The sequence below is a fragment of the Rhinoraja longicauda genome, chromosome 11 (genome assembly GCF_053455715.1).
Source record: "Rhinoraja longicauda isolate Sanriku21f chromosome 11, sRhiLon1.1, whole genome shotgun sequence".
Taxonomy (NCBI): domain Eukaryota; kingdom Metazoa; phylum Chordata; class Chondrichthyes; order Rajiformes; family Arhynchobatidae; genus Rhinoraja; species Rhinoraja longicauda.
Genome location: NC_135963.1, coordinates 43,678,360 through 43,696,210, shown reverse-complemented (window position 1 = coordinate 43,696,210; position 17,851 = coordinate 43,678,360). Strand labels below are relative to the sequence as shown.

General features: G+C 40.4%; 1 protein-coding gene across 2 annotated transcripts in view; it reads left to right on the top strand.

Moving 5' to 3' along the window:
* The window catches only part of ak4 (adenylate kinase 4), a 35,378-nt gene that overhangs the window by 16,337 nt on the left and 1,190 nt on the right, over positions 1-17,851 (top strand). For both annotated transcript variants that reach the window (XM_078408015.1, XM_078408016.1), the window contains exons 4-5: positions 3,451-3,623; positions 4,918-5,036. In XM_078408015.1, the coding sequence (XP_078264141.1) occupies positions 3,451-3,623; positions 4,918-5,036 (292 nt within the window). The remainder of the gene's footprint in view (positions 1-3,450; positions 3,624-4,917; positions 5,037-17,851) is intronic.

Below are 17,851 nucleotides of genomic sequence, written 5' to 3'. Positions count from 1 at the left end.
TTTTGCTGCCCTTCATGCCAGGACTCCATGTGTGGTCGATGACTGGAGGTTAGTGCTGGTTCACTGACAATTCTCAATGCCGTCCTGAATCTGCATCCTGATTCCCACGAGTCTGGCGGATATTGTAAATTTTCAAGGAGGCACACCCAGTGGCCACAGTGCCTGGACTGCCTTGAACCTATGAAGAGTCTTGATTTCTTTATGACGGAACTATAAAATAAAAACTAAAAACATGAAGAAATTATTAGCACCTCAGTTGCTAAAGCAGGCTGCACCACACTGTGTATTGACCAAAACCATGCTGCCAAGGATGGTGGTGGAAGCAGATACAATACTGACATTTAAGCGGTGTTTAGATAGGCACATGAACATGCAAGAAATGGAGGAATATGGATCGCATGTATGCAGGGGAGATTAATTTAACTTGGCATTATTTTCAGCACAGATGTTATGGGGCAAAGGGCCTGTTTCTGTGCTGTACTGTTCTTTGATTAGTTCTAAGAAAATATTGCTTTTGTGAACCGTATCTGATTCAGACAGATTTTTAACACATGCTTTCTATTCTTTGGTAAAATCCCAAACCAGTGCCATTCCAGGCTTCAAATCCTGAAATGATCAGAACATAGCTGAAGTATGTTTTTTTTTCCTCTTTTAAACTCTTTTCTGCACGTCCTATTGAGACTATTGGCTTCAAATAGGATTTACATTTTTGTGAGGGCAGTTTATTTGAGTATGGGAAGTAACAGCAAGTTTGACCTGTAGCTTCTTATCAAATATCCATACAACCAGTTCAGCAACAATTGTTGGATAGTCATAGAAGAAGGAGTAGTAACTTATTTCTCCTACTTCAAGAAAACTAAAATTATTTGTAAATCATGCACTGATATCCTAACAAGACCATGATAATGATAAAAGTTGGGTTCCAACTTGGAAATTTTACCAAGTCCTGAACCAGATAGTGAACCTAAGCTGTGTTTTCTATTTTTGTTGCTCTGACAAATTCTTATTTTTATCCTTGTATTCTACAGCCTAAGATCAGTCATTAAAATTACTGTCAGCATGAAAAAGTGCTGTACCTTAAAAAAAGATTGTATGCTGTACTTGACCAAACACAAAGTGCTGGAGTAACTCAGCAGGTAAGGTGACTCCAGCACTTTGCGTTTTACTCGAGAATCCAGCATCTGCGGTTCCTTTTATCACCATACTGAACTGATTCCTGCATTGTGGTGCATTCAGAGCAGCAATAACTATGTTGCAATTAGAACTTAGAACAATACAGGTATGCACCATGATATCTGTGCTGACCATGGCGCCAAATTAAATTAATCCTATCCTCCTGCACATAGTTTGTATCCTTCCATTCTCTGCCTGTTCATGTGTCTATCTATATGCTTCTTAAATGTTGCTATCATTTCTGCTTCTAACACCTCTCTGGGCACCTCTCTGGGCAGTATGTTGCAGGTACCGAGCACTCTGTTAAATAAGGATGACACAAAATGTCGACCCGAAACGTCACCCATTCCTTCCCTCCTGAGATGCTGCCTGACCCGCTGAGTTACTCCAGCATTTTGTGTCTACCTTCAATTTGAACCAGCATCTGCAGTTATTTTCCTACACTCTGTTAAATAAAATCACCCAGTAATTCTCCTTTGAACATTCTCCCTCTCACCTTAAAGCTATGCCCTGCGATATTTGACATTTCTACCTTGGGGAAAAGATTCTGACGATATATGTCGCTCAAAATTTTATATACCTCTATTATGTTGTCTCTCAGCCTCTGACTCTCCAGTAAATCCTGGTGAACGTCTTATGAACCCTTCTCAAAACCTCCACATCTTTCCTGGAGTGTGGTGAACAGAACTGTGCACAATACTCCAAATGTGGCCTAATGGAAGTTTTAAGCAGCTGTGACATGACTTGCCAATTTCCAGACTCAATGCCTTCACCAATGAAGACAAGTATATCGTATGCCTTTTCACTGTGCTGCCACTTTCAGGGAGCTATCGATCTGCACTCCAAGATCTTTCTGTACATTAATGCTCCAAAGGATCCTTCATTTTACTGTATACTTTCTTCTTACATTTCACCTCCCAAAGTGCAACATTTCACACTTGTCCAGATTAAACTCCATCAATTTTTCCACCCAAATTTCCAAATTATCTATATCCTGTTGTGTTCTTTGACGACCTTCGTCACTATTTACAGCTCCACAATTTTTTGGCTTGTCAGCAAACTTATAAATTAACCCACTAACATTTTATTACAAATTATCTATATATCTCAAAAAGGTCCCAGCAATGATCCCCCCAGAACAGTACTAGTCACAGACCTCCAATCAGAATAATACCTCTTTACCAATGTCTTCCATGGCCAAGCCAGTTTTCAATCATATCTACCAACTCACTGATCCTGAATCTTCTGGATGGATCTATCACAAGGGACCTTGTCAAATGTTAAATTCCATGTAGACAACTTCCACTTCCCTACCATTATCAATCATCTTTGACACCTCACAAAACTCAATCAAGTACTTAAGACATGCTGACCATTTCTAATAGTTCCACACTTTTCCAAATGTGAGTAAATCATAGCCCAGGGAATCTTGGTCTTAATGCTCTTCGGATAGGGAGAATAACGATTAATTGAGCGAAATGGAGATGATCAATAATAGGATTTGGCTTGACTGCATTGAACCATGTTTCTCAACAATTTGTCGACCGTTGCTGCTATCGGCTGCAAAGGATTCTAACATGATGTGAAGCAACGCAGACGGGGTGGGAGGGGAATGGCTGCATTCCCTGGAAACCGTTCACATCCTGATTTTCCGTTGTGTGAAAATGCGTCATCTGCAATGCGTATGGAAATGTCAGATCAAAAATATGTTTATAGTGATTAATTTGAGTTTTTATTCACACACACTTCCAAGAAAGCAAATTTCATTTCATAACTCAAATGTTTGGGTAGTGATTTGTGAATTCTGTAAGGGTGAATTTTCATTACCAGAATGGCCATAACCTGGGGATCTGGACCAAGCCAGTATGGGTGATTTACATTTCATGGTATTGAAGCTAATTGGACATGTACATCAATTTATTACAGTCATATCAATAATATATTAATTAATATATTAATTATATATTAATCATGTATATATTAATTAATTATGTTTATTGTATTAATTAATCATATTTATTATATTAATTATATATATCAATTAATATATGTAATTAATTCATATATTCTTTTATTCCAATAATTATAATAATAATAAGAGGCATTCATATATGAAAGATGTTGAGAATTTATTTTCATGATTTGAGTAATACATTTAAAGAAATAAATTTCAAGTAAGTTATGTATTATTCTGACGTTTGGAGGAATAGCTCCTCCTGCTGGTTTTACTGGTAAATCATTGGCTGCTTATGTGATCTTTTACTGCTCCGAGTCTAGGTTTCCCTCATACGCTAGCTCAGGCAGTGGCACTTAACGGCATCTATCAGCTTGATCTTGTCATTCACTTAAATGTCCCATTTGAAACATTGAAAAAGAGACTCAGAGCGAGATGGGTTCATCTGTCCAGCGGAAGAGTATACAATATGACATTCAATCCCCCACTTTTGCATGTAAGTACTGACCAAGCATTTTGGTTCAATTTGTAGAAACATGCTTTGAAAACTAATATATAGGGAGAAAAAGTTGTTGCATTTGTCAAATTATGTCTGAGGGTATATATTGAAATATACGAACTGAAACTGGCAGATCTTTCAACTTAGATAGACACAACATGCTGGAGCAACTCTGCGGGACAGGCAACATGTCTGGAGAGAAGGAATGGGTGACGTTTTGGATCATCACCCATTCCTTCTATCCAGAGATGCTGCCTGTCCCGCAGAGTTACTTCAGCATTTTGTGTATATCTTCGATAAACCAGCATCCGCAGTTCCTTCCTACACAGATCTTTCAACTTAATCAGACCCTGATTCACTAAATAATTGCCGAAATATTGATAATGTAAAGATTATTAAACTGAATGGTTGAAGTTAAGTTCTGCTGTGTCACTGTGATGGGGTGGGCCTCAAAGACCCAGGAAGGTTGGATAAAAATGGAGATATTGATTTCACACTTGAAGAATGGCTGTATTGGCTTACAAATTCAAAAGTGGTCTGAACAGAACAACGGACCTGCCCTTTCACTTTAAGAGACTACTTGAAATGGCAAAGCTCAAGAAACAGAAGTAATATTAAATAGTTTAAATAGTCTTGAGTTTGAGTTTAGCTTATTACCGAGGTACAGTGAAAAGCTTTTAAATGCTAACCAGTCTGCAGAAAGACAATACATAATTACAATTGCGTCATCCACAACGTACAGACACATGATAAAGAGAATAAAGTGAATAACATTTAGTACAAGATAAAGCAAGTAAAGTCCGATCAAAAATAATCTGAGGGTCTCCAATGAGGTAGATAGATTAGAACTGCTCTCTTGCAGAAAAAGGAACCATTTATTTTTTGATGTTAGGGATGTGTTGAATGTGTGATTTGGCCATTTTTATTATGTACTGATCTTCTTTAAGAACCAATCTTTAAAATCTTGTTCCAAAAGATCCTTATTGAAAATCAGGTTAATTATGTGTTTAGTTGGACTTTTATTAAGAGAAAACAATAGTGTTTTTTAAGAGTATAGCCAATATAAATGACTGATACCATTTACTCCAATATCTGACTTTGGGTTCAATGCTTAGACAAATAAATGAAGGCTGTCTCTCTTTTGACTGTCAGTACTGTCTTCCTTCTATCCCTAATGTTGTCTCTTTAAAGAAACAGTCTTGCCATTGATCTACTTACTGTGACTACTTCATGTTTTACTATGATTTTGTTCTTTATTACAATGTAAATGATCTTTTTTTTCTGCATGCAGGGTATTGATGATAAAACTGGGGATATTTTAATCCAGCGTGACGATGATAAATTGGAAGTGATTGCATTCAGATTGCGTCAATACAAAGACATTGCAAAGCCAGTTATCGATTTGTACAGGTCAGTCATATAAAACTTTACTATTTTCTGAAACCTCTTATGTAGTAAATAATCTGAGGTGCCTCACAGTGCAAGATGAAATTTGAACAGAGCTTTGGGCAAAAGTTAAGGATGGGAGATGCAGTGGATTCATTGGACACTTTAGTTGGAGGGAAAATCTTGCCGCAAGATCAGATGGTTTCAGATTATTTATCTTGATTTGATATAACATTTAACAATTTATAATATCCTAGTTACCTTTGTTGGCTGTGGTGGCCTTTTAAGTGTAAGTCTATTTGTTGGTGTTAACTGTGATTAAGAACAATAATTGATCGATCCTTCGTCACTTCCATATTTAACTTCATTATTAGGTAAAGGCTGAAAGGATTAAAATTAGGGTCAAGGAGCAGCACAATGGTGCAGCAGTGGAGTTGCTGTCTTACATCGCAAGAGATCTGGGTTTGATCTTGGCTACGGGTGCTGCCTGTTTGTAGTATGAATGTTCTTCTTCCTGTGACTGTGTGATGCTCTGGTTTCCTCCCACATTCTAAAGACATGCGGGTTTGTTAACTGGCTTCTGTAAATTGTCCCTAGTGTGAAGGATAGAACTAGTGTACGTGATCACTGGTGGGCGCGGACTTGATGGGCCTAAGGGCCTATTTCCACGCTGTATCTTTAAACTGAACTTAATTAAATTATGAAAAGAGAAAAAAGGAGCGATCATTATTTTTCTAGCAGGAAGGTTTGTGGTAAGGAGACACTATAAAATTACTATTGAAAATGAGCAAGAAAAGTTTTGAAGAAATTAGTTTTGGGATCATGGAATGCTTTACCACATGGGATAGTTAAGATAAGGGCCACTGCATGTACTGACATTAGTTTTCCTTGTGTGGTCAATTCGAAAAAGAATGGATTTATTATCCAACCTTTGTTCACAGGTGGAGATGTGTTCTCCACAAACCATTGTGGCCCTTGTGGTGATGTTACTTTCATAATTATGTAGGTGGGGTCATCTGAGATAGCAAATATAAATAGTATAAGAAAATAACTGCAGATGCTGGTACAAATCAAAGGTATTTATTCACAAAATGCTGGAGTAACTCAGCAGGTCAGGCAGCAGACTCTCAGACTGAAGAAGGGTCTCGACCCGAAACGTCACCCATTCCTTCTCTCCTGAGATGCTGCCTAACCTGCTGAGTTACTCCAGCATTTTGTGAATAAATAGCAAATATAAATGATCAGCAGCATCTCTTAAGTTATGTTGGTGTATGACTTGACTTGTCCCTCCTGCAGTCACAATGCACTGCGGGTGATGAGAGTGGAAAGGAGTCAAATAACAGGTATTATTCCAGTAAGGTACTGTTTTGGATGGTACCAAGCTTCATCAGTCAGGTCTGCACCAATCAAGGTTCTCTTATTCTTCCTTCTTGAAATGTGTAGATGACAGAGTAGCCGTGACGAATCTGAAAGGTTTAATAAGGTTTAATACTGGGTCAATGCTGATGGTGAGGAGAGTTGGTGATGGTGCTTCTGTGGTAAACCAGTATTCAAAAGCTCTACTTACGTCATCCTTTCAGGAAGGTCGTTTTAAACATTCACAACCCCTGAGAGAAAATAATTTGCCTCTTCTCCATTTTAAGTGGGCAACACTCTATTTTTAAACAGTTCGTTAATTCTAGATTCTCCATCAAGGAGTAAAACATTTGCACCCCCTCCTATCAAGACCCTTCAAGATCTTGTATTTCAATCAATGACTCTCATCCAAACTCTAGCTGACAGAAGCTTAGCCTGACAATTTTTTCAGATATTTGTCTAGTAATCCTTATCTGTCCCTTGTCCATAAATAATCAAATCAATAATCAACACAGTCCTCCAGGTGTGATGTACCTGTGACCTGTGTGAGGCATTTCATTGGTTAACTTTCTTTTATATTGTTCCGTTATAGTTAGTTGTCAACTGAAGTTCACAGCAGAAATATTACCTACTACTTCGCAAACTAACTGTTTGAACTGCTTCATTTTAAGGCTGATATGAACAGAGCTGAATTCTGAAATTGTTACAGGAAAGCCCCTATATGGACCTGGTGACATAGTGAAGAATATCCTTGAAACAACAGGAGATGATTAGGGAATTCCTATAAGGATTCTGTTGTGTTTGATATGACTCCAGGTTCTGACATAGTGAAGAATATCCTGTGACTCCTTTGATTTTGATTTTATAAAGTTACCTTCTTCTCGAGGACAAATTTGGGGTTGGGAGATTTTATTAATTTAGCTCGCCCACAAATAACCCGTAGTGGTGATCCCTTTGGGGTACTGTTCACATCAAAGAGAGAAGTCTACGTGGGTAGTCCGGGAAGTGAGTTTGACTTGCTTCCACTCTTTTTTTGTGAGAACTAGTTTAGTTTATACACAAAATGCTGGAGTAACTCAGCGGGTCAGGCAGCATCTCAGGAGAGAAGGAATGTGTGACGTTTCGGGCCGAGACCCTTCTTCTGAAGAAGGGTCTCGACCCAAAACATCACATATCCCTTCTCACCTCAGATGCTGCCTGACCCGCTGAGTTACTCCAGCATTTTTTGGCTACCTTCGATTTAAACCAACATCTGCAGTTTTTATTCCTACTAGTTTAGTTTAGAGATACAACGCAGGAACAGGCCTTTACCCCAGACGTCGACTTGCGACCTCCGCACATTAACACGAATCTACACCCACTAGGGACAATTTACATTTATACCAAGCCAATTAACCTACAAACCTGTACGTCTTTGGAACGTGGGAGGAAATCAAAGATGTTGGAAAAACCCACGCAGGCCATGGAGAGAATGTACAAACTCCGTACAGACAGCATCCGTAGTCGGGATCAAACCCGAGTCTCTGACACTGTAAGTGCTGTAAGGCAGGAACTCTACCGTTGCACCACTAAGGACATTGTGGAAATCGATGTCCTGACAAAGACATTGTGGGAATCACAGATTATTTCACAGATGGGGCAGCAGTTGGCTGACGGATTAAGTAGTGTAGTCCTTGCGCCATTTAAATGGGCCTTCTCTGTGCTCCTGATCCACAATCTCGAGGTTCTCGATTTTCTCCCAAATACTCCTCCCCTTTTGTGATTATTGCCTCAGATTCCAGGCGTCAACTGGATGTTGTATTTTTCAAGAAGTTTTTGAACACATTGTAGAACCTTTTCCTATGTCGGCTTCGTACCTTCATCCAGTGACAGAGCTTGGAATAGCGTGCCTGAGAAGAATGGTGTTGGGCATTTGAAAAACATGGGCTGTCCACTAGAATCGAGTGAGTGTAAACAGCGCTCAATGCAACAGACATTGGCCAGGGAGAGGATGCTGCCATTGGTTTACTTATCCTTCCAGATGAATTTGCAGGGATGGTAGTATCTTTCCAGTGCCTTGAGATACCTGCTCTAGGAAGCCCAATGTTCAGAAGCTTAAGGGGGAGCAATGATCATTGCTGCAAGTGAAATGGCTGAATATTTAAAGCAGAGGAACATATGCCAATGAACAGGTCAGTGTAATTAATATTGTCAAGTTCGCGTGTAAAACTTGAACACTAACACGATGGGAAGAACTACCTTGGTTTATGTCATAAAGGTCTGTTCAGTCAGATTCTTGGAAATTTATTTGGGTACATTGGGATAGGGAGAGATAAATAGATAGATTAGGATAGATAGACACAAAAGGTTGAAGTAACTCAGCCGGTCAGGCAACATCTCTAGAGAAAAGGAATAGATGACACTTTGGGTCGAGTCCCCTCTTCAGACTGAGAGTCAGGGGAGAGGGAAACCAGAGGTATGAAAAGGTACAGAACAGATCAGAGCCAGCACTGATCACCAAAGAGCCCACAATGGTCCATTGTTGGCAGTGGAGGGGGTGATAACGAGGGGATACGAACAGTAAACCTAGCAGGACGCCGAGGGCGGAGGTAGGTTGGAGAGAGAGGGAATGCGAGGGTTACTTGAAATTAGAGAAGTCGAAATTCGTATGGCTGGGTTGTAAGCTGCCCAAACGAAACATGAGGTGCTGTTCCTCCAATTTGTGTGTGGCCTCACTCTGACAATGGAGGTGGCCCTGGAAAGGTATTATTGGTGAATACTGCTTGAATAGAGGTTGCCAGTCTAAAATTCCACTGGTGGCAGCCAGTGAAGGTGAACAACAGCTAGCTAGTTGGATTTCAGTTGAACTCTGCATATGTGGCTTTGTGTTAATAAAAGCAAGGAATGTTCGAAATATTCAGCTTGTCATTCAGAATCTACAGGAAGAGAAAGGTAGATCAGGTAGGTCCAGGCGGACTGAGAGAAGATGCTGTCTGTCCAGCTGAGTTGCTCCAGCTTTTTGTGTCTAAATGCTGGAAGTCGTCATTGCCTGAAATAGTTGAAATCAGCTTTGAACTAAGAGTCTGTACTGTGTTTATTTGACAGATGGGTGCTGTTGCTTGAATTTATGTTGTAAGCATCAAAAGCAGCATCTCATTTTCCAGCTCAGATTCAATTCTGAGAACAACAATTTCAAAATGCGCATTGTAGACACAAGAAACTGCAGATGCTGGCTTACAATAAAAGGTACAAAAGTGCTGGAGTAACTCAGTAGCTCAGGCAGCATTTCTGGAGAACATGGATAGGCTGAAGAAGTGTCCTGATCCAACAATTCATCTATCCATATTCCCCAGAGATGTTGCCTGACCTGCTGAGTTGCTCTAGTACTTTCTGTAACAAATAAGCATTTCCTGTTTTCATTTCAGGCTTTCATCATCCACAATAGTTTGCCTTTGTGTTTGTTTCCTCCTTTTAGTTTCTGAAACGTTCCTGCTTTAGAATGTTTTTCACACCATTGTAAACTATTCTTTTGAAAGCATTGATTCCGGGGACTGAGCACAACAAAAACTCCCTTGAATATGTTGAGTGATTTTTTCTATGTGAACCCAGTGAGTAAATAGTAGGCTATTTCACATGGAGAGCTTTGCAGATTATTCCAGTTCCAATCCCATCTTCACTCAAAAATCCAAGCCTATCCACTATTTGGTATGGATCACTGATTAATGGTTAAAAACAGAACCTTTGGCTATTGTGAATGGAAGGAACTGAGACCAACTGCAGCATCCTCTGACTCTGTTTGAAGTCAGTCAATTTAAATCGCTTCTTGATTTAAATATGGGATTATATCAATCTGAAGTGCTCAGAACTGTGCCATGTATCATTTTAACTAGTTGAACCATTGGCAGGCCTTGGAGTCCTAACAAAGAACAGTTTATTGAAATTCCCAGTAGGGAGAAAGAGACTGCAGCTTGCAAAGAGATCATTTCTCAATATTAACTTTCATTGCAGAGAAAGGGACAAGTTTTCTGTCAGTATTAATGCACAATGTCATTTGTAAATGCTTTGCATCACTGAGCTAAGGTTACAAAAAGTTTCTAAAGTACTCACTAAGATAGAAACATAGAAAATAGGTGCAGGAGTAGGCCATTCGGCCCTTCAAGCCAGCACTATGATTTTCAATATGATCATGGCTGATCATCTAAAATCAGTACCCCGTTCCTGCTTTCTCCCCATGTCCCTTGATTCCATTAGCCCTAAGAGCTGTATCTAATTCTCTCGTGAATACATCCAGTGAATTGGCCTCCTCTGCCTTCTGTGGCAGAGAATTCCACAGAGTCACAACTATCTGGGAGAAAAAGTTTTTCCTCCTCTCAGTCCTAAATGATAATGAAATAAAATGTAATGAGTAAAGGATAATGGTACTTTAGGAAAGAAGTAAGAATCTCTTGGAAAAAGAAATTGTCATGTTTGAGAAAGAATGTACCATGAAATATTATTTTAAAAGATGCAAATTGGACTGGCCACAACCCTGAAAGGAAACTGTGGTGTCTTTGTTGTTTTCAGTAACAGCCTGGTGTTGGCACCACTTTACTGTTTTTTGTAATGGTGACTCAACACAGATAGAGAAAATGTGTCCACTATGTGTAAAGGCATGGAATGTAATTGACTGCAGCTGCAAGGACATTTTACTAGAGCATGGGCAGTGTTAGCATTGATGGGCAAACACCATCTTAACACATATTAAATTAAAGGATGTTTCCACAAGTGGGAGAGTCTAGGACTAGAGGTTATAGCCTGAGAATTAAAGGACGTTGAAACATAGAAACATAGAAAATAGGTGCAGGAGGAGGCCATTCGGCCCTTCGAGCCAGCACCGCCATTCACTGTGATCATGGCTGATGATCCACAATCAATAACCCGTGCCTGCCTTCTCGCCCATATCCCTTGATTCCACTAGCCCCTCGAGCTCCATCTAACTCTCTCTTAAATCCATCCAGTGATTTGGCCTCCACTGCCCTCTGTGGCAGATAATTCCACAAATTCATAACTCTCTGGGTGATAAAGTTCCTTCTCACCTCAGTTTTAAATGTCCTTCCCTTTATTCTAAGACTGTGGCCCCTGGTTCTAGACTCGCCCAACATTGGGAACATTTTTCCTGCATCTAGCTTGTCCAGTCCTTTTATAATTTTATATGTCTCTATAAGATCCCCTCTCATCCTTCTAAACTCCAGTGAATACAAGCCTAGTCTATTCAATCTTTCCTCATATGACAGTCCTGCCATCCCAGGGATCAATCTCGTGAACCTACGCTGCACTGCCTCAATTACAAGGATGTCCTTCTTCAAATTAGGAGACCAAAACTGTACACAATACTCCAGATGTGGTCTTACCAGGGCCCTATATAACTGCAGAAGAACCTCTTTACTCCTATACTGAAATCCTCTTGTTATGAAGGCCAACATACCATTAGCTTTCTTCACTGCCTGCTGTACCTGCACGCCAACTTTCAGTGACTGGTGTACAAGGACACCCTGGTCTCGCTGCACCTCCCCCTTACCTAACTTGACCCCTTTGAGATAATAATCTGCCTCCTTGTTTTTGCCGCCAAAGTGGATAACCTCACATTTATCTATATTATACTGCATCTGCCACGCATCTGCCCACTCACTCAACCTGTCCAGGTCACCCTGCAACCTCCTAACATCCTCTTCGCAGTTCACGCTGCCACCCAGCTTTGTGTCATCCGCAAACTTGCTAGTGTTACTTCTAATTCCTTCATCCAAATCATTAATATATATGGTAAACAATTGCGGCCAAAGCACCGAGCCTTGCGGCACTCCACTCGCAACTGCCAGCCATTCTGAAAAGGACCCGTTTACTCCAACTCTTTGCTTCCTGTCTGCCAACCAATTCTCTATCCATGTCAACACCCTACCCCCAATACCATGTGCTCTAATTTTGCTCACCAATCTCCTGTGTGGGACCTTATCAAAGGCTTTCTGAAAGTCTAGATACACTACATCCACTGGCTCCCCTTCATTCATTTTACTTGTCACATCCTCAAAAAATTCCAGAAGATTAGTCAAGCATGATTTCCCTTTCATAAATCCATGCTGACTTGGACTTATCCTTTTACTGCTATCCAAATACACCATTATTACTTCTTTAATAATTGACTCCAGCATCTTCCCCACCACCGATGTCAGGCTAACTGGTCTAACATTATTTTAGGAAGGAGATTGAGAAGAAATTTCTTGAGTTAAAGAGTGCTGAATCTGTGGAATTCTTTGCCACTGTGGAGGCCGTCAGTGGATATTTTTGTAAGGCAGAGATAGATAGATTTTTGATTAGTACAGGTGTCAGAGGTTATTGAGAGAAGGCAGAAGAATGGAGTTAGGAGGGAGAGATAGATCAGCCATGATTGAATGGCCGAGTAGACGATGGGCCGAATGGCCTAATTCTACTCCTATCACTTATGACTTAAATTGCAAGCTCACAAGCATGTAATGTGAATCAAGCATTGGTCCCTATTGCACAGTCTTCCAGGTGAAAAATGTGAGAAAAGATACTGGGCTATTTCCTGTGCCTTATCTGGATGTGACGGAGCAAATGACTGTCACCAGAAAACTGCCCTTTTTTAGACACAAAATGCTGGAGTACCTCAGTGGGACAGGCAGCATCTCTGGAGAGAAGAAATGGGTCACCCATAGGAGAATGGGTCACCCATTCCTTCTTACCAGATATGCTGCCTGTCCCACTGAGGTACTCCAACATTTTGTGTCTATCTTTTTAAACCAGCATCTTCAGTTCCTTCCTATGCACTTCAACTGCCCTTTTTTGTTTGTTGTGGTCGATTTCTTGTGGAGATGTATAAATAAGAAAAAATAAACATTTGCGACATGGTTTGGAGACATGGAATCTAGGTTTCATAAATGAAAGAGGGGTGTTGGAACCAGTCCATCACTCATCAGCCAGTTTCTCTTGAATATTTCATTTTCTTTCCACTAAACTTTGAAAAGTTCATTGGAATAATAAACCAATTGGGAAGCTGAGAATAATAACAAAAGGAGTCAAGAGAGAGGGTTATGATCAGATCAAGATGGAGGATGATGAAGTGAGAAAGGACCTGGGAGAAAACTGGGAGAGGATTAGGTAACTCATCAAACCAAGTGAAATAAGAGCAAATGAGCCATAAAAAATTCTACATATTAAAAATGGATTGAGTGTGTCATGGGATTCTTTCATAGAATCCATTAAAAAAAATCCCAGGTCAGATTTAAGAACCCATTTTAACAATTACACGTTTTCTGTGTCTGTAATAGGCACACTAGATGTAGGTAATACAACAAGAGACCTTCATGTAATTAAAAGAACAAAGAAGAAAATGTCAGTTGTAATTCACTACAGTACTCTGGTACTGGTGTAAATAGGCACTCTGAAGTAACATTATGATTTCACCTATTTGCTTTTGCTGCTCGATAAAATCACAGAAATAGTAGAATGTAAAATACAAAACTTTGAATATAGCCTAAAGTTGGATTACTTTTTGAGATATATATTTAACCTAAAAAAACTACTCCAAGCCTCAAGAGTCAAGAGTGTTTTATTGTCTTACTAGACCAAGTGGACCCGTTGGGCCCATTCCTCTTAGAGGGGGGACAGGGAAGGGGAGAGGGTGCCAATCACCGCAGCCCCGTGGTGTCAATGCTGCAGCCAGAGCGAGCTGTGGACCCAAAGCCTCTCTTGTATTGGTGTAGGACCCTCACCCCCTCCACTCAATCCCCTTATCCCCGCCTCCTCCCAACCACTCACTCACTCCATCCCCCCTACCCCACCCCCACTCCCCTCCCCCCCACTCCCTCTCCCCAATCCCCCCTCCCCCACCCCCACTATCCCCTCCCCCCCCCCACCCCCACTCCCACTCCCCCTCCCTCCCACTCCCCTCCTCCTCCCCACTCTCCCATGCCCCACCCCACTCCCACACACGCCCCTCCCCTCCCTCCCTCCCACACCCCCATCCCTCTCCCCATTCCCCCCCCCACTCCCCCCACCCCCACCCCCATCCCGTCCCGCAACCCGGGCATCAGTCAGACCCCTCAAATCGCCCTCCCCTGCATGAGATTAATATATATTGAAAGATATACAATATAACATTTAATATTCTTACATTATTATATTTTAAGTATTATAATTAATATATTTTATTATTATTATTATTATTATTACCCTGTGTGTGTGTGCGGTGGGGTTATAGTCCTGTGATTGTCCGGTGCGCTGGGGCGGTATATTGTCCGGTGATTGTCTAGCTTCTGTTGGCATATTATATTATTTTGTCTAGATATATCTTGCCATATTATTTTGGACACTTGGGGGCGGTCGTTAGATGAACAGGGTGGTGCATAACAGACTGGGAGTGGTCAGATACAGGGAGGGTTCTTACCAGACCTGTGAACAGACCTGTGAACAGATCTGTAGAGTTCTTACCAGACCTGTGAACAGACCTGTGAACAGACCTGTGAACAGACCTGTGAACAGACCTGTGAACAGACCTGTGAACAGACCTGTGAACAGACCTGTGAACAGACCTGTGAACAGACCTGTGAACAGACCTGTGAACAGACCTGTGAACAGACCTGTGAACAGACCTGTGAACAGACCTGTGAACAGACCTGTGAACAGACCTGTGAACAGACCTGTGAACAGACCTGTGAACAGACCTGGAGACCAGGGACCAGACCAGGGTCAGAGCAGCCAGCTACGACTTGAATGCAAAATAAGTTCAGCCTGGTATGTTCATCTCCTTATTTGTACAACTACTTCAATAAACAACCAATTAAACTGGAAAAACGACTAGAAGATCTGTTTTGTTGGGGTTTGCATACGATCACTCCGATTCCCTGTGTAGAAATGGTAATTAGAAAAGAATTTACTGGAAATGTCTGGAAGTTGCCATTACACTCCCCATTCCTTTCCCTTTCTTACTTTCCTTTCTTCCTCCAAGATGTTTCCACTCTACTGTTGCCTCCCTCTTTGATTCTCCCTGAAATAAACCCTGTCTTTAAGGTTATACGTTGCCAGAGGAAGATGACTAGCTACAGTGCTCTCCATAATGTTTGGGACAAAGACCCATCATTTATTTATTTGCCTCTGTACTCCACAATTTGAGATTTGTAATTTAAAAAATCACATGTGGTTAAAGTGCACATTGTCAGATTTTAATAAAGGCCATTTTTATACATTTTGGTTTCGCCGTGTAGAAATTACAGCAGTGGTTATACATAGTCCCCCATTTCAGGGCACCATAATGTTTGGGACACAGCAATGTCATGTAAATGAAAGTAGTCATGTTTAGTATTTTGTTGCATATCCTTTGCATGCAATGACTGCTTGAAGTCTGTGATTCATGGACATCACCAGTTGCTGGGTGTCTTCTCTGGTGATGCTCTGCCAGGCCTGTATTACAGCTATCTTTAGATTATGCTTGTTTTGAGGGCTAGTACCCTTCAGTATTCTCTTCAGCATATAAAAGACATGCTCAATTGGGTTCAGATCGGGTGATTGATTTGGCCACTCAAGAATTGACCATTTTTTAGCTTTGAAAAAATCCTTTGTTGTTTGGGATCATTGTCTTGTTGTAGAATTAACCACTGGCCAATGAGTTTTGATGCATTTGTTTGAACTTGAGCAGATAGGTTGTGTCTATACACTTCAGAATTCATTATGCTACTACCATCAGCAGTTGTATCATCATTGAAGATAAGTGAGCCAGTACCTTCAGCAGCCATACATGCCCAGGCCATAACACCCCCACCACTGTGTTTCACAGATGAAGTGGTATAATTTGGATCTTGAGCAGTTTCTTCTCTCCTCTATACTTTGCTCTTGCCATCACTCTGATATGTTAATCTTCATCTCATCTGTCCACAAGACCGTTTTCCAGAACTGTGGTTGCTCTTTTAAGTAGTTCGTGGCAAACTGTAACCTGGCCATCCTATTTTTGAGGCTAACCAGTGGTTTGCATCTTGCAGTATAGCCTCTGTATTTCTGTTCATGAAGTCTTCTGCAGGCAGTGGTCATTGACAAATCCACACCTGACTCCTGAAGAGTGTTTCTGATCTGTCAGACAGGTGTTTGGGTATTTTTCTTTATTATAGAGTGAATTCTTCTGTCATCAGCTGTGGAGGTCTTCCTTGGACTGCCAGTCCATTTGCGATTAGTAAGCTCACCAGTGCTCTCTTTCTTCTTAATGATGTTCCAAACAATTGATTTTGGTAAGCCCAAGGTTTGGCTGATGTCTCTTTAACAGTTTTATTCTTGTTTCTCAGTCTCATAATGGTTTCTTTGACTTTGATTGGCACAACTTTGGTCCTCATGTTGATAAACAGCAATAAAAGTTTCCAAAGGTGATGGAAAGACTGGAGGAAAGACTAGGTGCTGAAACCTCTCACATTAAGGAGACAATTCAACACACCTGAGCAATTACATATGCCTGTGAAGCCATATGTCCCAAACATTATGGTGCCCTGGGGACTATGTATAAACACAGCTGTAATTTCTACATGGTGAAACCAAAATGTATAAAAATGGCCTTTAATAAAATCTGACAATGTGTACTTTAACCACGTGTGATTTTTTCTATTCCAAATCTCAAATTGTGGAGTACAGTTGCAAATAAATAAATGATGGGTCTTTGTCCCAAACATTATGGAGGGTACTGTACAGCTATATCTGGAAAAGAGTGGTCCATGCCTTAATGTTTTTTTCTGTTGGAAGTATTCATATTTAAAGCTTTTTAAAAAAACCTTGTTGATTGATCCTTGGCACAACACATGCTTAGAATGAGTTAATTTAGACTTTAAATAGCAATAACATAAAGGAATTGTTCATCAAGTCCATCTTTGTTACATTGACAATAATAGGGGGATACTTTTTCACTATTTATAAAGTTGCAATGATGTAATAATACATATTGAAAATTCAGTTTATATGCTGATTCCTTTGTACATATTTTCAAAGGTGCACAATGACCAAAGCTCCTGTTTTAAGCCAAATTATGTGGAGAAGGTTCTGACTTTTGATTTTATGCCATACTTTACGTTCATATGCCAGATTTTGTGCTCTGTTACCTTCCATGAAACCCAGTGGTTGGATTCATATGAGCATTGTTTTTATTATGGGGAATGTTTCGTTGCCAGTGTTTATTTTACACCCAAGCAGTAGCTTTGTTTGGGAACATTTGGACTGGGCATTCTGAAGATAACTCGAGCAGATGGTTTTTAATACAACAGCATTTTTACCCTATCTTTGGTGTTTAATGCTTTTTGTTAACTGTCTCTTGTTGACTGGCTGTTTCTTGTCCCACGTCTCGTGTATTTGTACAAGAAACCTATTATATGAATCTTTAGGAATGGTGCCATTATTGCTCAATACTTTTCAAGCAGATTGTTGGCCTAATCCACAAAATGTGGTTTAAGACCATTCTCTTGTTACCTGATTCAATGCTA